General features: G+C 48.9%; 1 protein-coding gene across 1 annotated transcript in view; it reads right to left on the reverse strand.

The window, feature by feature from the left end:
* Positions 1-942: 942 nt before the first annotated feature.
* The window catches only part of LOC142312872 (uncharacterized), a 284,606-nt gene continuing 263,937 nt past the window's right edge, over positions 943-21,611 (reverse strand). Inside the window, exon 26 of the mRNA XM_075351857.1 lies at positions 943-2,830. Within this exon, the coding sequence (XP_075207972.1) occupies positions 2,082-2,830 (749 nt within the window). The 3' untranslated portion in view covers positions 943-2,081. The remainder of the gene's footprint in view (positions 2,831-21,611) is intronic.

The raw sequence follows: 21,611 nt of genomic DNA on the forward strand, positions 1-21,611 counted from the left end.
CAAACCTGGCACTGATTGTCCACAATTTCACTGCAACCACAGATCTGCCTCAGATTTATCTCTGTGTGTGTGTGTAAAGTGGCCTTTAATCTCTGCTAGTCTGCTTGCTCTTTTAATCACATGTTATGGGGAGACCTATCACATCTGCTCTCCTATTTATACTGTTGGAATCCTTCTATCCATGCCATCTATAGTTTATTCTGTGTTGGTCTGTGAAATGTGGGATCCCAGATTCTCTGTGGTGAAAGTTCAGTTTAGTGGTGCTTTTTGCTTGGTGCGGTTGTGGAGTTTACCCCTGTTGTTTTGTACTTCCCTCCCACTCTTATTTTCTTTTATTGTCTTATCGTGTGTGTCTGTGTGTTCATTTTTAACCTTGTCTGTCTTTTTCTTTGGTTTCAACAATCTCCCATCCCTCCCTGGGGAGGGAGAATTAGATCAGGACTGACCAGGAGCAGAGCCAGGAAGGAGACTCAGACCTCTCCACCATTAGGAGTATCCCTGAGAATAGGGAAAGCATAGGGCCCCCTAGCTTGACGGAGAGCTTAGGGGCCTCGGTACACTGCTATTCCAAAGTCATTGTGACATATTCATTGTATACTAAAACTGACCTGTAAATATGATCCTCTAGGACAGCCTGATTACAGCAATACGAAATAGATTTTTATTATTTAAGTGATGAATAGAAATTTGGTTAGTGTTTTCTGAGACCTAAAATGCTTTTTCTTTTCCATCAATAAAGCTGTGTGGGATTTTGTGTATAGGTTTTAGATTGATACTATTTATCACCAATAAGAAAAGGTCATGGGATTATGGAAATGACAAGATCAACAGACATGTTAATGATATGAATGATAAAAAGAAACGAAAGTTTCAAAACATCTTAATTTATTTAGCTTTGAATAAGGGCACCATGTGCAGAAATACTCACATATAGATGCTTTGACATGCTGTCCTTTAGGTAATTATTGGTTGTCTGAGAAATATTCTGCCATGCTGAATGTATTTGGAGACAATGCCAGCTATGGTAGTGTGTTTAGGCTGCTCAAAGTAACAATATGTGCCCTGGTGTTGTCGTGTTAAAAAAACAGCTTGTGGGAGATTTTAGAGAAGTGACCGTACCACTGATTCCACCATCAAATCAAATTAATGCAAGAGCTGTTAGAATGTTTGGAATGAAGGCTCTGACTACCGTACATTATACGTCCCCACACCATAATGCTGGGAGTAGCACCGTTGTGACATTCCCTTATGGAGGCTTCTCCATAGCACTGCCCGCGTTGTCTCCAGCTAACACAGAATCCAAGACAAATGCAGGACACATTGTTAACTAAAATAGACTTCCATTGCCGTGTTACTCTGCATTTGGGAACAGTGATATGAGATCTGTGGAACACTTGCAGCTGGATGTCTATCTCGCAGCACAGTATAATGTAAACGCCTTATAGTTTATGTATACACTGTTTGACTCCTTAAGTTTGGTATTTTGGTTCACTACGAGCATTTCTTCTAATCTGAAGCTCCTTTAATACAGAGTTTAGCTTCTGTGCATCCCTTGCTGTCATTCCAATTCATTGTCCCAACCACTGGGACATGCATGTTGAACAGTAACATCTCGGCCTACAAGTGAACTGCCACACTGATTAACCAAGCTCTCTCAGTCAAGAATTTTGTCTCTCAGTTTGCCACAAATGGTGAAAACTGTCATGTCAATGAAAAAGAGGCATTACATAATCATCCTACAACACTTTATCCAATTTGTGAGGTTTCATGTGGCTAAAAAGTGCTGTCAATCCGACTGTATTGGAGCTAGATGCTTGACAATGTGATCCTTTTCAGATCTTAGTGATGCTTGCTACTTTCTCGATTTGTAGAACCTTATCGCTGGTCCTTTTCGGTCGTGCAATTTCAATGTTGAGGAGTGTATTACTTGTATATCATTTACAAATTGTAATTTTATACATTTTATAATAATACATTAGTTCTATAAATTGTTTCCTTTTCTTTGTATACATGTGACTTTACAAAAACTTGCAGATTTTCTTGTACACGTCAATAAGATGCTAAAAAAATTAAAATGGCCACTATCCTGTGTGATTACTTTGATGTGTAACAAGATTTCTTTTCCGACTGAAACATTTTCCACATTCCGAACATGAAAACGGCTTCTCCCCTTTGTGAGTTCTTTGATGTCTAATAAGATCTGTTTTATCGGTAAAACATTTCCCACATTCTGAACATGAAAATGGCTTCTCCCCTGTGTGAGTTCTCTGATGTCGAGCAAGATTTGATTTCTCATTAAAACATCGCCCACACTCTGAACATGAAAATGGCTTTTCCCCTGTGTGAATTCGCCGATGTTTAACAAGATCTGATTTCACATTAAAACTTTTATGACACTCTGAACATGAAAATGGCTTCTCACCTGTGTGAATTCTCTGATGTCTTACAAGATTTGATTTCACATTAAAACATTTACCACATTCTGAACATAAAAATGGTTTCTCCCCTGTGTGAATTCTTTGATGTACAACAAGTCTTGATTTAATATTGCAATATTTCCCACATTCTGAACACGAAATTGGCGTCTCCCCTATCTGAGCTATTTCATGTTCAACAGCACTTGTGTAACTTTTGTTTTGCATACTTGTCTTTGTTGAAGCAAATGAAAGAAACTGTTGAAAAAGATCAGATGATGGATGTTTTCTGAGATGGGCTGAAGATATACCTGGGATAATAAAATGTTTGTCACATGTATCTGGTGTGATAATATGATCATCTGCTGCAAAATTGGAAAATATCAGATGTCCCTCTGACCTCCTGGTATAGTTATCTGTCAAAAATAAAACTGATATTATTTTTCAACAACACTGAATTCAAACTGTATGTAGATGTATATTCTATATTTTATAACATTTTCTTACAAATTGTGATACCATTCAATCAATTGACTAATACAGAAAACCTCATAACACCAACTAATAAATTATGAAGTTAAAGGGAACCTGTCATCAGATTTGTCCCTCATAAGCTGCGGCCGCTACCAGTAAGCTCTTATATACAGCATTTTAAAATGCTATATATAAGTGCCCAGGCTGACCTGTATACCATAAAGCACATCTTTTATTATGCACACCTGCGGAATGATCGGGTCAGATGGGTGTCTCTGGTCTCGGTTCGGCGCCTTCTCTGCGCTTACGAATGCCGTCCTCCTTACCAGGTCCGTGTGGATGACACGTCCTACGTCAACCAAACAGATGCTTTCATTGAGCTCTTGCACACGCGCACTTCTCTCTGCCCTGCTGAAGGCAGATCAAAGTATTGTAGTATTGTAGTGCGCATGTGCGGGCGGTCCTTCACCTTTTCCCGCAACTGCGGATTACAGTACTTTGCTCTGCCATCAGCAAAGCAAAGAATAGTGAGCGTGCACTGGAGCACAACAGAGGCCTCTGTGTGGATGATATAGGATGCATCATCCACGCGGGACTGGGAAAAAGGACGGCGATGGAAGGAAGAGAGGAGGCACCAGACCAAGATCAGCAAAGCTGAAAAAATATTAAAATAAATGTTTTTTTTTTATGTTATACAGAGCGGCCTGGGCTCTTATATACAGTATTCTAGACTGCTGTTTATAAGAGCTTACTGGTACTGGTCGCAGGTTATAAGGGAGAAATCTAGTGACTGGTTCACTCTAAGCCACCAGATTAAGTTCTTCCAATTTTTTACTTCTCTGTTGAAGCTGGTTTCTCCATAGGTTCATGTTTATTTGTACCTGTCATCAATTGTTTCCAGTTACATATTCAGTGGAAATTCAAAGATAAATCAGTGCTGTTAGGTGGGCTACGTCTCGTACACTAACAGCTACATACAGTGCAGCATAGTCTGCTATATAATATATTTATATATAAACAGTATAAGTTTATACATATATATATATATATATATATATACACACACTGTGTGCAGAATTATTAGGCATATGAGTATTTTGATCACATGATAATTTTTATACATGTTGTCCTACTCCAAGCTGTATAGGCTTGAGAGCCATCTACCAATTAAGTAAATCAGGTGCTGTGCATCTCTGTAATGAGGAGGGGTGTGGTGTAATGACATCAACCCCCTATATAAGGTGTGCTAAATTATTAGGCAACTTCCTTTCTTTTGGCAAAATGGGTCAGAAAAGAGATTTGACGGGCTCTGAAAAGTCCAAAATTATGAGATGTCTTGCAGAGGGATGCAGCAGTCTTGAAATTGCCAAACCTTTGAAGCGTGATCACCGAACAATCAAGCATTTCATGTCAAATAGCCAACAGGGTCGCAAGAAGCGTGTTGGGCAAAAAAGGCGCAAAATAACTGCCCATGAATTGAGGAAAATAAAACGTGAAGCTGCCAAGATGCCATTTGCCACCAGTTTGGCCATATTTCAGAGCTGCAACGTTCCTGGAAAATCAAAATGCACAAGGTGTGCCATACTCAGGGACATGGCCAAGGTAAGGAAGGCTGAAAAACGACCACCTTTGAACAAGAAACATAAGATAAAACGTCAAGACTGGGCCAAGAAATATCTTAAGACTAATTCATCAAAGGTTTTATGGACTGATGAAATGAGAGTGACTCTTGATGGGTCAGATGGATGGGCCAGTGGCTGGATCAGTAAAGGGCTAGAGCTCCACTCTGACTCAGACGCCAGCAAGGTGGAGGTGGGGTACTGATATGGGCTGGTATCATCAAAGATGAACTTGTGGGACCTTTTCAGGTTGAGGATGGAGTGAAGCTCAACTCCCAGACCTACTGCCAGTTTCTGGAAGACAACTTCTTCAAGCAGTGGTACAGGAAGAAGTCGGTATATTTCAAGAAAAACATGATTTTCATGCAGGACAATTCTCCATCACATGCATCCAACTACTCCACCATGTGGCTGGCGAGTAAAGGTCTAAAAGATGAAAAAATAATGACATGGCCCCCTTGTTCACCTGATCTGAACCCCATAGAGAACCTGTGGCCCTCATAAAGTGTAAGATCTACAGAGAGGAAAAACAGTTCACCTCTTGGAACAGTGTCTTGGAGGCTGTGGTGGCTGCTGTACGCAATGTTGATCGTAAACAGATCAAGCAACTAACAGAATCTATGGATGGTAGGCTGTTGAGTGTCATCATAAAGAAAGGTGGCTATATTGGTCACTAATTTTTTGGGGTTTTGTTTTTGCATGTCAGAAATGTTTATTTCTAAATTTTGTGCTGTTATATTGGTTTACCTAATGAAAATAAACACGTGAAATGGGAATATATTTGGTTTTTATTAAGTTGCCTAATAATTCTGCACAGTAATAGTTACCTGCACAAACAGATATCCTCCTAAGATAGCCAATTCTAAAAAACCCTACTCCGACTTCCAAAAATATTAAGCTTTGATATTTATGAGTCTTTTGGGTTGCTTGAGAACATAGTTGTTGATCAATAATAAAACAAATCCTCTAAAATACAACTTGCTTAATAATTCTGCACACAGTGTATATATAAAAGGTGGCCATAATATAACCTAAGGTGTTTGGAGCCGTGTGCAGACTGACCCAGTGTACAAAATTGGCTGAAAATTGGTATATATGCTATTCAAGGCATGGGGAAACGGAAAACATCTTAAATTTTTTTTATACCAAAACTCCCCACCAGGTGAAAAAGATGCGCTGTACAATAGGCGCGCCTTGTAACTCAATCTGCAAGATGCCTGTCTGTTTGCTGGATTATGCACTGTTAGTGCGGTTGTTTTCTGAGAATGCCAGGAATGCTACAGCTGCACTGAGAGCCTTTCATCGTTTGAAAGACCTTCACACACGTGGCTGTCCAATGGCTGTCAATTTGCTGACACAGATGATGACACGTTTTAAGGCAACAGGGTTACTGAGTGTTCAACCAGGGTACGGGCGACGACCGGTAAGCAGAGAGGTTGTGGAGGATATTGTCACTGCCATCATGGAACGGGGCACAAACAACCCTGCTGGGAACAGCAGTGCACGTAGTGTTTCCAGGCAATTGGGGCTCTCTTACAGCACAGTGTGGAAAGTTCTCTGAAAGGCAGGGCCATATTTACCACTAGGCACCTGTGGTCCGGTGCCTGGGGCGGCGCGCTGCGCGGGGCGGCACCTTCTGGCAGCAAAAAATATATATATTTTTTTTTACACATCCTCTCCCACTCCGTTAGACAGTCGATTAAATCCGCTGTCTTTTCGGAGGGAGGGGTGGGCGGGAGAGGCGAACCTTCATTTATCTGTATCTGTGTCTTTAAAACACAATACAGATAAACTCCGGGCGCCGGGCACAGAGAGCTGATTGACCCCGGAAGTGCTGGCGCATGCACTTCCGGGGTCAGAGGCGCATGCCAATCAGCTCCATGCTGTGGTGTCCAATGCTTCCGATGCTGCGGTGGAGGAGAGAACACTCACCGCAGCCAAGAGAAGAACGACGGACACTGGAGGAGAAGGAAGAGTAGGAGGGCGGCAGGAACAGGAGCAGGTAATAGCTCGCAGAGCTGAAGATTCATAGGGAAGGTGCGGGTCTTCCTAATGAGGATTGTGGGGGAGGGACAGACAGGGGCTATAGTGATGTGTGTGGGAGAGGGGCAGGCAGAGGGTATAACGTGATGTTTGTGGGGGAGGGGCAGGCAGAGGCCTTAATGTGATATGTGTGGGGGAGGGACAGGCAGAGGCTATAGTAATGTGTGTGAAGGAGGGGCAGGCAGAGGCTATAACGTGATGTTTGTGAAGAAGGGACAGGCAGAGGCTATAACGTGATGTTTCTGGGGGAGGGGCAGGTGAGGCTATGATGTGCTGTGAGTGGGGGAGGGGCAGCCAGAGGCTATAATGTGATGTGGGGGAGGGGCAGACAGAGGCCATAATGTGATGTGTCTGGGGGAGGCGCAGTCGAGGCTATAATGTGCTGTGTGTGAGATAGGGCCAGGCAGAGGCTATAATGTGATGTGTGTGGGGGAGGGGCACGTGAGGCTATAATGTGATGTGGGGGAGGGGCAGGCAGAGGCTATAATATGATGTGTGTGGGGGAGGGGCAGGCAGAGGCTATAATGTGATGTGTGTGGGAGAAGGTCAGGCAGAGACTATAATGTGATGTGTGTGCGGGAGGGGCAGGCAGAGGCTATAACGTGATGTGTGTGGGGGAGGGGCAGGCAAAGGCCATAACGTGATGTTTGTTGGGGAGGGGCAGGCAGAGGCTATAACATGAGGATTGTGGGTTAGGGGCAGGCAGAGGCCATAACGTGATGTTTGTGGGGGAGGAGCAAGCAGAGGTTATAGTCTGGGGATCTGGGGATTAGGAGGCCTATTGCTGTAGATGGGTGGTTTAGGGAGCTTATTTCTGTAGAGGGGGACTTAGGGGGGCTTACAGAGGGAGGTATAGTGAAAGGGACAAAATCGATGGGGAAAAGTGTAAGGACTCAGTATGTTGGGGGTCTCAGTATGGAGAGGGGTAAACTTAGCACTCAAGATCAATGTGAACAGTGGTTTTTATTGTGAAGAACTTGTAGGACCAGCACAAATACAGATGTTTTGTTCAAAAGACCTTCATCAGTGCGTGCAGATGGTCCTCAGAAAGTATAGTAGCTTGGCGAGCGGCGTGGCTGGGTATAACGTGGTGTACTCCGCTGTATATGTGGCAATGCTGTGCTTGTGCTGGTCCTACAAGTTTTTCACAATAAAAACTACTATTCAAATTCATCTTGAGTGCCAAGTTTCTACATCTACTTGAGATGTTTTTGGACCCTACTTGTGCCCCCCCTAGAAATGCCGTGTGTCAACTCACTAAGTATGGAGAGGGGGAAGCATTGGGAATTCATTATGGAAAAGGGGTAGCATGGGGGGATCAGTATGAACAGGGGCAGTGTGAGGGCTCAATATGGAAAGGGGGCAGCATGGGTGGGCTCAGTAAGGAGTGGAGCAATGTAGGTGACTCGGTGTGAAACGTGAGATAATGTATGGGGGGGGCTCAACTTTAGGCATGAGGCAGCATGGTGGTCACTGTATGATGAGTTGGGCAGCATGCAACATGGTGGTCTCTATATGATGAGTGGGGTAGTGTGACGCCCTGGGCAAGCCAGGGGTCACAGGTCATAACACCACCACACCCTACACCCCAGATAGGAACATCAAAGCTAACCAAAAATCCTTGTTGCCTTCCTCCAGGGGCTGATGTCCACACCAGGGGGTGGGCCAGGCGGTTGGCTCCGCCCACCGAGGAGTTCACAGCCCTGGAGGCGGGAGAACCAGGCAGATGAGTCTAGGGAGAGTTTGAAGTAAGAAGGAAGTGGTAGAGGAGCAAGAGAGAGGAGTAAAGTGGAAGAGACAGTGACAGTGGAGAAAGCCTGAAGTTGGTCCGGGTGTGTGCCCCGGACTGAGAACAGCAAGGTCAGCAGACGGCGGTGACTGTCTGCAGGAGAGGCTGCTTGGAGGTTGCCGAAAGGACCGTGGACGGGTGGTGGCCCGGCGGTACCGGAGCGGTATACAAAGAGCAGTCAGCACCATTGGCAGGGGCCTTTCGGATCCCGGCAAGGCTAGGAGTCGCCGTGAATTTGCCAAATCCGTTAGTGAAGGGGACCTCTGGGTCTCCCAACAACCAAGTCCCGATTAAAGGCAACAGTCCAACCGTTAGAGAGAGACACCGCCACCGCCAGGGCACCAGTTTCTCAGGGCCAGCGCCTGCGGGCAAAGTAGGGCTCCTCCGGCCCATAACCAAGTCGGGGAGCGGGTTACCGGTGGGAACCCATCGCTACCATCATCATCTCAGGTGCAGGAAAAGGGACCGCCACCGTCAACTACTGGGGAAAAGCAACTGCAGCCGTCCGTGGGAACCGTCTTTCCAGCCGTGTGTTTTACCGAGAACTGTGTCACCGTCTCAGGCTGAGTGAGTACCACAGTGCCGTGAGGCACAGCGCTGCCCCCGCGTCCCTGCACCCCACCAAGCCCTGCACCAGCCCTGCCATCCAGCATCCCCCACCTCATCACTGGGCCCCGGGACAACAACCCCCTACCCACGGAGGGGAGAACTAACAACTCTGCTGCTCCCTGTCACCGCTCCCGGGATCCCCATACAGAGCAGCGGTGGTGTCCATACAATCACCACAACCGTGGATGGCGTCACGGACAATAAACAATCCCAAAAAACCAATCCCTTTTCACTCACGGGCGAGGAGCGCCGCTCGAGTCCCCGGGATCCGGCCCATCGCTCGAGCCACCGAGCAGCAGCAGGCCGCAGCAGCAGCAGCAGCCGGACCCGAGCAGTGGGAGAGTGCGGCGTCCCCTCCTCTGCCCGCGACAACTTGGCGTCACGAACGGGATCTTACCACTCTGCCGTTGGGTAGAGGTGCGCCTTGTGACCGCCGGAGGTGTCCGGCCGGAAAATTTCAGAAGTCGCCATCTTTGGCGCAAAGAGTTCCCGCTCGAGCGTCTTCTCGAGTAGCGGAGGCGCGAAGGCCAAAACCCCGCCCCGATAGAGGAGGGGCCGGAAAGAGGCTAAGGGGGACGAAATGGCGACTGGTCGCATGTAGCCGCGGCTATACAGATAAGGACGCTGGGACCCCACGATCCGCCGACCCCTGCAAAGAATGTCCGCTCCCCCTAGCTATGCGGAGGCTACCGAACCGGTGCCCGGGACAGCGGCATGGCTGAGGGCCCGGAAGGCAGGGATCTGCCGACACTACCAGAACCAGATCTGCCGGCTGATGGAACAGTGGACCGCGGAGGTGGAGGATGCAGCTGCAGTTGCACGAGTGTATGGAATGGAGGCCATGATGGAGGAGCTGGTGAGTGACCCACGCCCCTATGTCCCCGAGGGACCGGCCACTGCGGCTGAGGGACCCGGTCTACCCCTGGCCCCCATACCACCTCTGTCCTCCTTGCCCGTGCACCGCGCTGCGCCTGGCCCGTCGGGCGTACACCCCTTCGTGACAGTGGCCGAGAGAGTGACAAGCCTGGAAGCTGTGGCAGCTGGCGGCAACCCGCCTGGCGCAGAGACGGACGATAGTGATTCCGGGCCTGACACCGGGCCCGTTTCGGAGGAAGATGAAGGAGTCGTCGCTCTGCAGGGCACGGAGGCCACTTACATCCCCCGGAGTGGGAACAACGGGTATCGGGCGGCCCTTCCTCGCCGCGCTTGCTATGCGCTGGAGGGGCTGGTGCCCGTGTTCTTCCACCCAGAGCCGGGTGAGGAGGACGAAAGTGCACAGTAAGGGCAGCGGAGCACCGTTGCACCGTCCCGGTAGGGACCACCAGTGTGAAGAAAGTATGTGTGCTTTAAGTTTGAAAACTTTTGAAGAAAATGAGAATAATAACCGAACAGTAACCTGATTAGCCATGTGATTGAAACCGGTCGTTGCCGGCACCGTTGTCCCCGTGGGGACCATCTAGCTGCATAGAAACTTCTATGGACAAGCCCGTGAACTTGCAGGACAACCACAAACTTAGTGGCTTGTAAATAAATCTGTTGTTGCAGCTACCGTTACCGCCTCCGGAGAGGCAGGTTGGAGGGAGGGCCCGCAGTGGAGCAGGCTGGGGCCCAGCCACCACAGGAACCGGTGGCTACCCTCTGGAGGGGAAGGACAGATCCCGCTCGGGTAACTGGTTCAGGACTGGGGTCAAGAGGTGCTGCCTGGGTTTTAGGGGCAGCATCAGGTCCAGGTTACTTGGGTGGGAGAGAGCGGCAGCCGCAACCGTTGAAAATGTTAGTAACGTTTAAGAACTGAACCTCCCGATGTGGGATGAAGTTATTTTATTTGTATGTTTGCCTTTTATATCTTTTTAGAAAATAAAACCGCTGTTAGACGGGCAGCCCGCGGACGGTCTGCATTTTGCTAAGGGGGAATGTGACGCCCTGGGCAAGCCAGGGGTCACAGGTCATAACACCACCACACCCTACACCCCAGATAGGAACATCAAAGCTAACCAAAAATCCTTGTTGCCTTCCTCCAGGGGCTGATGTCCACACCAGGGGGTGGGCCAGGCGGTTGGCTCCGCCCACCGAGGAGTTCACAGCCCTGGAGGCGGGAGAACCAGGCAGATGAGTCTAGGGAGAGTTTGAAGTAAGAAGGAAGTGGTAGAGGAGCAAGAGAGAGGAGTAAAGTGGAAGAGACAGTGACAGTGGAGAAAGCCTGAAGTTGGTCCGGGTGTGTGCCCCGGACTGAGAACAGCAAGGTCAGCAGACGGCGGTGACTGTCTGCAGGAGAGGCTGCTTGGAGGTTGCCGAAAGGACCGTGGACGGGTGGTGGCCCGGGGGTACCGGAGCGGTATACAAAGAGCAGTCAGCGCCATTGGCAGGGGCCTTTCGGATCCCGGCAAGGCTAGGAGTCGCCGTGAATTTGCCAAATCCGTTAGTGAAGGGGACCTCTGGGTCTCCCAACAACCAAGTCCCGATTGAAAGCAACAGTCCAACCATTAGAGAGAGACACCGCCACCGCCAGGGCACCAGTTTCTCAGGGCCAGCGCCTGCGGGCAAAGTAGGGCTCCTCCGGCTCATAACCAAGTCGGGGAACGGGTTACCGGTGGGAACCCATCGCTACCATCATCATCTCAGGTGCAGGAAAAGGGACCGTCACCGTCAACTACTGGGGAAAAGCAACTGCAGCCGTCCGTGGGAACCGTCTTTCCAGCCGTGTGTTTTACCGAGAACTGTGTCACCGTCTCAGGCTGAGTGAGTACCACAGTGCCGTGAGGCACAGCGCTGCCCCCGCGTCCCTGCACCCCACCAAGCCCTGCACCAGCCCTGCCATCCAGCATCCCCCACCTCATCACTGGGCCCCGGGACAACCACCCCCTACCCACGGAGGGGAGAACTAACAACTCTGCTGCTCCCTGTCACCGCTCCTGGGATCCCCATACAGAGCAGCGGTGGTGTCCATACAATCACCACAACCGTGGGTGGCGTCACGGACAATAAACAATCCCAAAAAACCAATCCCTCTTCACTCACGGGCGAGGAGCGCCGCTCGAGTCCCCGGGATCCGGCCCATCGCTCGAGCCACCGAGCAGCAGCAGGCCGCAGCAGCAGCGGCAGCCGGACCCGAGCAGTGGGAGAGTGCGGCGTCCCCTCCTCCGCCCGCGACAGTAGCATGGTGGTCTTTGTATGATGAGTGAGGTAGCATGGTGGTCTCTGTATGATGAGTGGGACAGCATGGTGGTCTCTGTATGATGAGTAGGGCAGCATGGTGGTCTCTGTATGATGAGTGGGGTAGCATGGTGGTCTCTGTATGATAAGTGAGGTAGCATGGTGGTCTCATTATGGAAAAGGAGCAGGCAGCATTTGGAGTGCATTAAGAAGGGGCAGCATGGGAGGCTCAGTATGGAGAAGGGCAGTGTGAGCTCCATATGGAGAGGGACATTGTGAGCAGGGGGCAGAATGATGTGAGGACAGTGTAGATATTTCAGAATTGAGGAAGGTGTGGTGGGTTTGGTTTATAAGGTAGGGCAGTGTGGCGTTTTAGTTCATTAGGGGGCAGTGTGGCGGTCATAGTATATAAATGGGGATGGTGTGGTGGGAATATTTTCTAGGAGAGGATAGTGTGGAGGATTTACGTTAAGAGGGACTGTGTGGAGTAAAATTCTTTTGCAGGGAGCACAGTGAGGAGCAGTTATTTTTTTCAGTCCACAGCATAGGGCTTATTTATGGCACAGCATTTGTGGTTATTGTTATTCGGGAACATTGTAATGACACTGTTATTTTTCAGGGCACCATGGTGAGATGTGCTGCAGAAGACCGGAGAAGAGGGAAGTCTGCAGAGACGAGATGTGGATGTGATGTCATCATGGAGTCGGGAACATGAGAACAGCGATCGGTGAGTGAATTATCACAGACCTTACACTGCACTAACATTTACACAGGTTTAGGGGAAAAAATGCCCGGCGTGCTTCTTTAAAGGGAACCTGTCAGCAGATTTGGTGAGTATAAGCTGCGGCCACCACCAGTGGGCTCTTATATATAGCATTCTAACATGCTGTATATAGAACATAAAAAACACTTTATAATACTCACCTAAAGGGTGGTGCTGTGCAGACTGGTTGGATGGGTATCTCCATTCTCCGGGTGCGGTGCCTCCTCTTTCGGCCATCTTTGTCCTCCTTCTTCTGAAGCCTGGGTGCATGACGCGTCCTACGTCATCCACACTAGCCAGCATTGAGGTCCTGCGCAGTACAATACTTTGATCTGGCCTACTCAGGGCAGATCAAAGTGCACCTGCACAGGACCACAATGCCATCGGACAGGTTCCCTCTAATATTAGCAGAAAAATCTACATTTATTTAATATGCAAATGACGGCACTTTGGTGCACTATTGGTGTGGTCTTTGCTTTGGTGCACTATTGGTGTGGTCTTGCTTTGGTGCACCATTAGTGTAGTCTTTGCTTCGGTGCACAATTGGTATGGTCTTTGCTTTGGTGCTCCGTTGGTGTGGTCTTTGTGTCGGTGCACCATTGGTGTGGTCTTTGCTTTGGTGCACTATTGGGGTGGTCTTTGCTTCAGTGCACCATTGGGGTGGTCTTTGCTTTGGTGCACTGTTGGCGTGGTCTTTGCTTTGGTGCATCGTTGGTGTGGTCATTGCTTTGGTGCTCCGTTGGTGTGGTCTTTGTGTCTGTGCACCATTGGTGTGGTCTTTGCTTTGGTGCACCATTGGGGTGGTCTTTGCTTCGGTGCACCATTGGGGTGGTCTTTGCTTTGGTTCACTGTTGGCGTGGTCTTTGCTTTGGTGCATCGTTGGTGTGGTCTTTGCTTTGGTCCACCATTGGTGTGGTCTTTGTGTCGGTGCATGGTTGGTGTGGTCTGTGCTTTGATGCACCATTGTTGTGGTCTTTGCTTTGGTGCACGGTTGGTGTGGTCTGTGCTTTGGTACACCGTTGGTGTGGTCTTTGTGTCTGTGCACCGTTACGCCCTCATATTTGTATTTTAAAGTCTTTTGTTTTTATTGATAGCCCTCCAATAATAAAAGTGAGTGCTGTCTAATATCAGCTTGTATGTTTTGATTTTACCTATCTTACTAAGTGATCGCTGTCAATCAACACAATGGACTGGCTTTCATATGCAAATATAACAGTACACCAAGGCATAGTCCACTCCAAGGGTGAACCAAAGCCCCCTCATTTGCATTTTAAAAAAATAAATGTTGAAGCAAATATTAAAGGGGTTGTCCAGTCTAGAATGACAATTCTGCAGTCACTCTGTGTGTCACTCTGTGAGACTGCAGATTTGTGATTCCTCCAAGTGCACTCACTGTGCACTACGAGAATTCTCTGGTGTCTGTGCCGGGAACGACGGTCAAGTATGCGATATGCAGACTCTCCGCTACAATCCGTCTAGAGGACACCACCTGGGTCAAAACAAGTGCATTAAGCGAGGCTATACCCACTAGACAAGTTCTTACTGGGAGTCTGCATATCGCATTCTTGACCACCATGAGTGCGCTGGGTGGATTCACAGGTCTGCAGTCATAGAGTGACACATAGACGGACAGCAGACTTGTTATTCCAGATCGGACAACCCCTTTAAGCTAAACTGTTTGATTTTTGTAGGGGAATCGTCCTCTATATAAATGTTTATTCATGTAAATGGAAATATCATTTAACCCGACAAACAAACATTTTGCTTGTGCATCGGGTGATCTGACAATCGGTTTAGATAGATCAATCAGTTTCCGATTATTGTCAGCATTGAAAAAGCACCTTCAAAGAATAATTAAACTTTTCGGAGAATTTTTTGTTTTGCCATCATTTGGCTGGCAGCTATCTCCCTGACTCTCCCATACACTATAGACAGGTGTCCCATCATTCGGCTGACAGCTGTCTCCCTGACTCTCCCGTACACTATAGACAGGTGTCCCATCACTCAAGTGGCAGCTGTCTCCCTAAGCTCTTACTTTGTTGAGTGCTCGTGTTCTTTATGAGACAGACGCTACTACACATCTATGGCACTGGCTCGTCTGTTAGAGAAAAAAGGATCCACAATCCAAAATTAGACCTGCTAAGTCATCATTTCTCTGACAATCAGACTATCGGTCGAGCCTGTCTATCTCTGGGTTCTGCCAGCTGTAATCTGTGTACAAGCACTGGGCATGTGAACCGTTAGGGTATGTGCACACCACGGCTTTTACACATCTGTGAATCTTTTGAGTTTTGCAGGCGAAGGACAGGTAAGGAAACACTGGCATCTTTTTTAAATTGAAATTGTATTAAGTGCTAGTCAGCAACTTCTTGGTGGCAGCAGCCCGAAAAATGGTTCAGTTACCTGTTTTAACCACTTAAGGCCCCGTCAAACACAGAGATAAATCTTTGGCAGATCTGTGGTTGCAGTGACATCATGGACATATTGTTCCATTTGTGCACAGCCACAAACCTGGCACTGATTGTCCACAATTTCACTGCAACCACAGATCTGCCGCAGATTTATTTCTGTGTGTGACAAGGCCTTTAGGGGTACTTTGCACGCTGCGACATCGCTAGCCGATGATAGCGATGCCGAGCGCGATAGTACCCTCCCCCGTCGCACATGCGATATCTTGTGATAGCTGCCGTAGCGAACATTATCGCTACAGCAGCCTCACACGCACTTACCTGCCCTGCGACGTCGCTCTGGCTGGCGACCCACCTCCTTCGTAAGGGGGCGGGTCGTACGGCGTCACAGCGACGTCACACGGCAGGCGGCCAATAGAAGCGGAGGGGCGGAGATGAGCGGGACGTAAACATCCCGCCCACCTCCTTACTTCTGCATAGCCGGTGGAGGCAGGTAAGGAGATGTTCCGTGCTCCTGCGGCTTCACACACAGCGATGTGTGCTGCCGCAGGACGAGGAACAACATCGTATCTCCTATTGGTGCGACATTATGAAAATGACCGACACTACACAGATCACTGAATTTTCGGCGCTTTTGCGATCGTTTATTGGCGCATCTAGGCTTTACACGTTGCGACGTCGTTACCGGCGCCGGATCTGCGTCACTTTCGATTTGACCCCGACGATATCGCGGTAGCGATGTCGCAGTGTGCAAAGTACTCCTGAGAGTGGAGAGGCCACAATCCAAGCTGCTTGAGGTCTAGTGTGAAGTGTGAACACCCCGGCACTACCGCACCCATCATCACCGCACACACCCCGGCACTACCGCACCCATCAACACCGCACATACACACCCCAGCACTACCGCACACATCATCATCGCACACCCCCCCGGCTCTACCGCCCCGATCATCACCGTACACACCCCGGCACTACCGCCCCCATCATCACCGCACACACCCCAACACTACTGCACCCATCATCACCGCACACACCCCGGCACTACCGCACTCATCATCACCATACACACCCCGGCACTACCGCACCCATCATCACCGCACACACCCCGGCACTACCGCACCCATCATCACCGCACACACCCCGGCACTACCGCACGCATCATCACCATACACACCCCGGCACTACCGCACCAATCATCACCGTACACACCCCGGCACTACCGCACCCATCATCACCGTACACACGCATTCACTACCTCAGTGACGTCCCTGCTGACAGCGCGACTCACTTCAGTTGCTGCGTGGAGCTCACAGTGAGCAGTGGTGTTCTACGGCCGCTCCTGTCAGCTTCATGTAGCAGAACTGAAAGCGTCGTGGGACCTCGTGTGGATTTCGTCGGACCTGGAGGGGTATTTGGGGATTAATAAAGTGGTGAAAGAGGGTGTATTTTTGTCTTTTATTCCAAATAAAGTATTTTTTCATGTATATGTGTTTATTTACTTTCACTTACAGGTTAATCATTGGAGGTGTCTCATAGACGCCTGCCATGATTAACCTAGGACTTATGCGGGCGTCACATGAGACGATCTATCATGCGATGCATCGTCGGGGTCACGGTTTTCATGGCGAACATCCGGCATCTCTTGCGACGTCATCTCGTGTGACACCTCCGAGCGACGCTGACTCGTTCACAAATCGTGAGTCGTGTACGCGTCATTTAATTTAAAAAAATCTTTTCATTTTAATGGCGCCGGTTGTTCATCGTACCCGGGGCAGCACACATCGCTCCGTATGACACCCCGGGAACGATGAATACAACTTATCTGCGTCCCGCGGCACCCGCCGGCTATGCGGAAGGAAGGAGGTGGGCGGGATGTTTACGTCCCGCTCATCTCCGCCCCTCCGCTTCTATTGGCTAGCCACTGTGTGACATCACTTTGACGCCGAACGTCCCTCCCCTTCAGGAAGTGGATGTTCGCCGCCCACAGCGAGGTCGCTCAGGAGGTAAGTATGTGTGATGGCGGTTTAACGACTTTGTGCGACACGGGCAGCGATTTGCCCATGACGCACAAACGACGGGAGTGGGTACAATCGCTCGTGCGATTGCACGTTATATAGTACCGTGTGACGCCTGTATTAGTGGCAGCTATGGGCTGCCATTAACTCCTTATTACCACGATTGCCACCACACCAGGTCAATTCGGGATCAGCCGAGTAGAGTCCCGGGACTGTCGCATCTTATGGATGCGGCAATTCCGGGCGGCTGCTGGCTGATATTTTTAGGCTGGGGGGGCTCCCCATGACGTGGGGCTCCCCATCCAGAGAATACCAGCCTTTAGCCGTGTGGCTTTATCTTGGCTGGAATCAAAATTGGGGGGGGACCGCACGCCGTTTTTTTTTTAATTATTTATGCATGGCGATGGAATCCAGAACCATAGACATTCATTATGACTCTTAATGGATCCCGACGGAATCCTGCGGAGTGCATTTTTTTACAGCAACAAAAAATGCTACATTCTGCGTTCCTTCTGCCCGAGGGTCACTGACGGTCACCGACAAAAAAACTGATGCAACGCGGGGCGGATGCAACGCAAGACCATCCGTTGCAATCTGCCCTTAATAGAAGCCTATGTGGAATAAACGGCTTCCTGCAACGGTTACCGTAATTCCTCAAGGCGGCGGATTGCAACGGATGCCGCACAACGCAAGTGTTAAAGTACCGTTATACGTAAGCGTTGAGCATGTACTGCATAGAAGGAGCATGATCACGATGAATGATGGTGGCCCTATTGATCAGTCATGTTAGTCTGTGGAACAATTGCGACATCTCCAATTATCAGCACACGGAGTATTGGTATAAAAACTTTTTTAAGATGCCTTCCGTTTCCCCGTGCCTTGAATAGCATACATACCAATTTTTAGCCAATTCTATATATATACAGTACAGACCAAAAGTTTGGACACACCTTGTCATTCATTGAGTTTTCTTTATTTTCATGACCCTGAAAATTGTAGATTCACATTGAAGGCATCAAAACTATGAATTAAAACATGTGGAATGAAATACTTAAAAGAGTGTGAAACAACTGAAAATATGTCTTATATTCTAGGTTCTTCAAAGTAGCCACCTTTTGCTTTCATTACTACTTTGCACACTCTTGGCATTCTATTGATGAGCTTCAAGAGGTAGTCACCGGAAATGGTCTTCCAACAGGCTTGAAGGAGTTCCCAGAGATGCTTAGCACTTGTTGGCCCTTTTGCCTTCACTGTACGGTCCAGCTCAACCCAAACCATCTTGATTGGGTTCAGGTCTGGTGACTGTGGAGACCAGGTCATCTGGCGTAGCACCCATCACTCTCCTTCTTAGTCAAATAGCCCTTACACAGCCTGGAGGTGTGTTTGGGGTCATTGTCTTGTTGAAAAATAAATGATGGTCCAACTACACGCAAACCGGATGGAATAGCACGCCGCTGCAAGATGCTGTGGTAGGCATGCTGGTTCTGTATGCCTTCAATTTTGAATAAATCCCCAACAGTGTCACCAGCAAAGCACCCCCACACCATCACACCTCCTCCTCCATGCTTCACGGTGGGAACCAGCCATGTAGAGTCCATCCGTTCAACTTTTCTACAAAGACACGGAGGTTGGATCCAAAGATCTCAAATTTGGACTCATCAAACCAAAGCACAGATGTCCACTGGTCTAATGTCCATGCCTTCTGTTCTTTAGCCCAAACAAGTCTCTTCTGCTTGTTGCCTGTCCTTAGCAGTGGTTTCCCAGATAGTTTAACATGAAGGCCTGCTGCACAAAGTCTCCTTTTAACAGTTGTTCTAGAGATGAGAAGGTGTGTCCACACTTTTGGTCTGTACTGATATATATATATATATATATATATATATATATATAGATATATGACGCCCTGGACTATTCAGGACTAGAGATGAGCGAACCGGTCGCGGTTCGGCTCGAGGTTGGTTCGCCGAACGGACCTCCCGTTCGAGTTCGGTTCGTTGAACGTTCGACGAACCGAACTCGAACTGCATAGGAAACAATGGCAGGCAATCACAAACACAGAAAAACACCTAGAAAACACCCTCAAAGGTGTCCAAAAGGTCACAAACAACTCACAACACATGGGAAAGTGACAAGGACATATACTCATGCGAAAACAAAAGAGCTGGACAAGGAAAAAGAGGAGGACACACAGATATATGAGTATATGCAAGGAAACATGCCATTATTGTGCAACTTGAGCCCTGCTCATTCTTGGCTTCCAATCTTGATAAATTGCCTGAGCTCGCCACGTACGTCTTGGGGATCTTGTCGTGTCCTGCAGCCAGCGTTCTCTCGGAACCTGTCTTCAGTGCTGCTGTGGGTCTGCTGGCAGATAAGCACACGTGTCTGTCCACTGACAATGTGGACATGGCTCTCAGAGGACTTTTCTTCCCCGGGGTCAGCCAGGGGACGGGAAAGGCACGCGTATTTTTGAGAGTGCTTCATGCAAAGCATCTTTTTCTTTTTCAAAAGGGGGCTCAACCGATGCCAGTCAAGTGGGGTGTGTGTGGCCCAGTGAGTGGCAACGAGGGAGACTGTGGTTGGAGTCCCCTCGCTGTGTTTCTAAAAGAACCAAGATGAACAAGTCATGGCTCTCAGAGGACTTTTCTTCCCCGGGGTCAGCCAGGGGACGGGAAAGGCACGCGTATTTTTGAGAGTGCTTCATGCAAAGCATCTTTTTCTTTTTCAAAAGGGGGCTCAACCGATGCCAGTCAAGTGGGGTGTGTGTGGCCCAGTGAGTGGCAACGAGGGAGACTGTGGTTGGAGTCCCCTCGCTGTGTTTTACATGATTTTCGAAGGGCATGACATGGCTTGGAGGTTGACTTTCATAAAATGCAAACTGTTGGCTACCAAAATGCTGCCTTTCCAACAACTGTGGTTATAGGCAATGAGGAACATACTGATGAAGATGAGATGCAGATACCCGATTGGGATGACAACTTAAATATTCGGTCAGGGCAAGAAGAAACTCGGTCTGAGGGGGAGGGGAGTGCAAACACAACAATTGATGATGAAGTTCTAGATCCCACCTACTGTCAACCCACAGTCAGACACTCGAGGAGGTCAATAGAGGCGGTGGAGGAGGATGCAACCGACGTCGAAGTAACCTGGCGCCTTCCTGGACACAGTCGGAGCACTGGTAGCACGTCTACAACTGCATCCTCAGCCACCACTCTGCCTCTGAGCATTATTCGGGGTGGATCAACAGGTCGCATGGCCTCTAAGCCTTGCCTAGCCTGGTCCTTTTTTGACATAAAAAAAGATCGGCCAAATTATGTGATCTGTAACATTTGCCATGGTTATCTTAGTAGAGGTCAAAACCTCAGCAGTTTGACAACTTCTTCCATGAATCGTCACATGAATAAATATCATATGGCCTGGTGGGAAGCTCACCGTGCTGCAATGCGGCCTAGTGGAGCCAACCATCCACCGCCTGCCCCTTCCAGGGCATCCGCGCGCTCGTCATCTTCTAGGACTGTGGGGACAGCTGTCACACCTGTTTTTCCACCCACAACTTCCACCACTGTAACCGCAACAGGCAGTTTGCTTGGTAGGTCGTCAGTTGGTTTGGAAGGGGAAACAAGTGAGTGTGTACAGCTCTCTCAGACATCGATAGCACCAACTTTGGATGAAGGCAACATCATGTCTCCGCCTGCACTTTCCTCCCAAAGCTGCATTTTTCCAGGGACACCCTACTCAACACCGTCTACACACAGCAGCCAGATCTCTGTCCCTCAGATGTGGTCAAATAAAAGGCCACTTCCTTCGACCCATGACAAAGCGAAGAGGTTGACTCTATCCCTCTGTAAGCTGTTGGCTACAGAAATGCTGCCTTTCCGCCTAGTGGACACACAGGATTTTAGAGACCTTATATCTGTCGCTGTGCCCCAGTACCAGATGCCTAGTCGCCACTACTTCTCTAAGAAAGGTGTGCCCGCGCTACACCAGCATGTCGCACACAATATCACCGCTTCCTTGAGAAACTCTGTGTGTGAACGGGTGAATTTCAGCACCGATACTTGGACCAGTAAGCATGGACAGGGACGTTACATGTCGCTGACTGGGCACTGGGTAACTATGGTGATAGATGGTGAAGGGTCTGCTGCACAAGTCTTGCCGTCCCCACGACTTGTGTGTCAATCCTCTGTCTGTCCAAGTTCCGCCACTGCTTCTGCATCCTCCACCTCATCTGGGTCCTCCACCTCCGCCCCAAGCCTGCCTGGTCAGGCCACCAGCGTTCTCACTGCGCAGAAGGAATCACGCACCCCTCATTACTATGCTGGCA

This window comes from Anomaloglossus baeobatrachus, chromosome 5 (genome assembly GCF_048569485.1).
Source record: "Anomaloglossus baeobatrachus isolate aAnoBae1 chromosome 5, aAnoBae1.hap1, whole genome shotgun sequence".
Lineage (NCBI taxonomy): Eukaryota > Metazoa > Chordata > Amphibia > Anura > Aromobatidae > Anomaloglossus > Anomaloglossus baeobatrachus.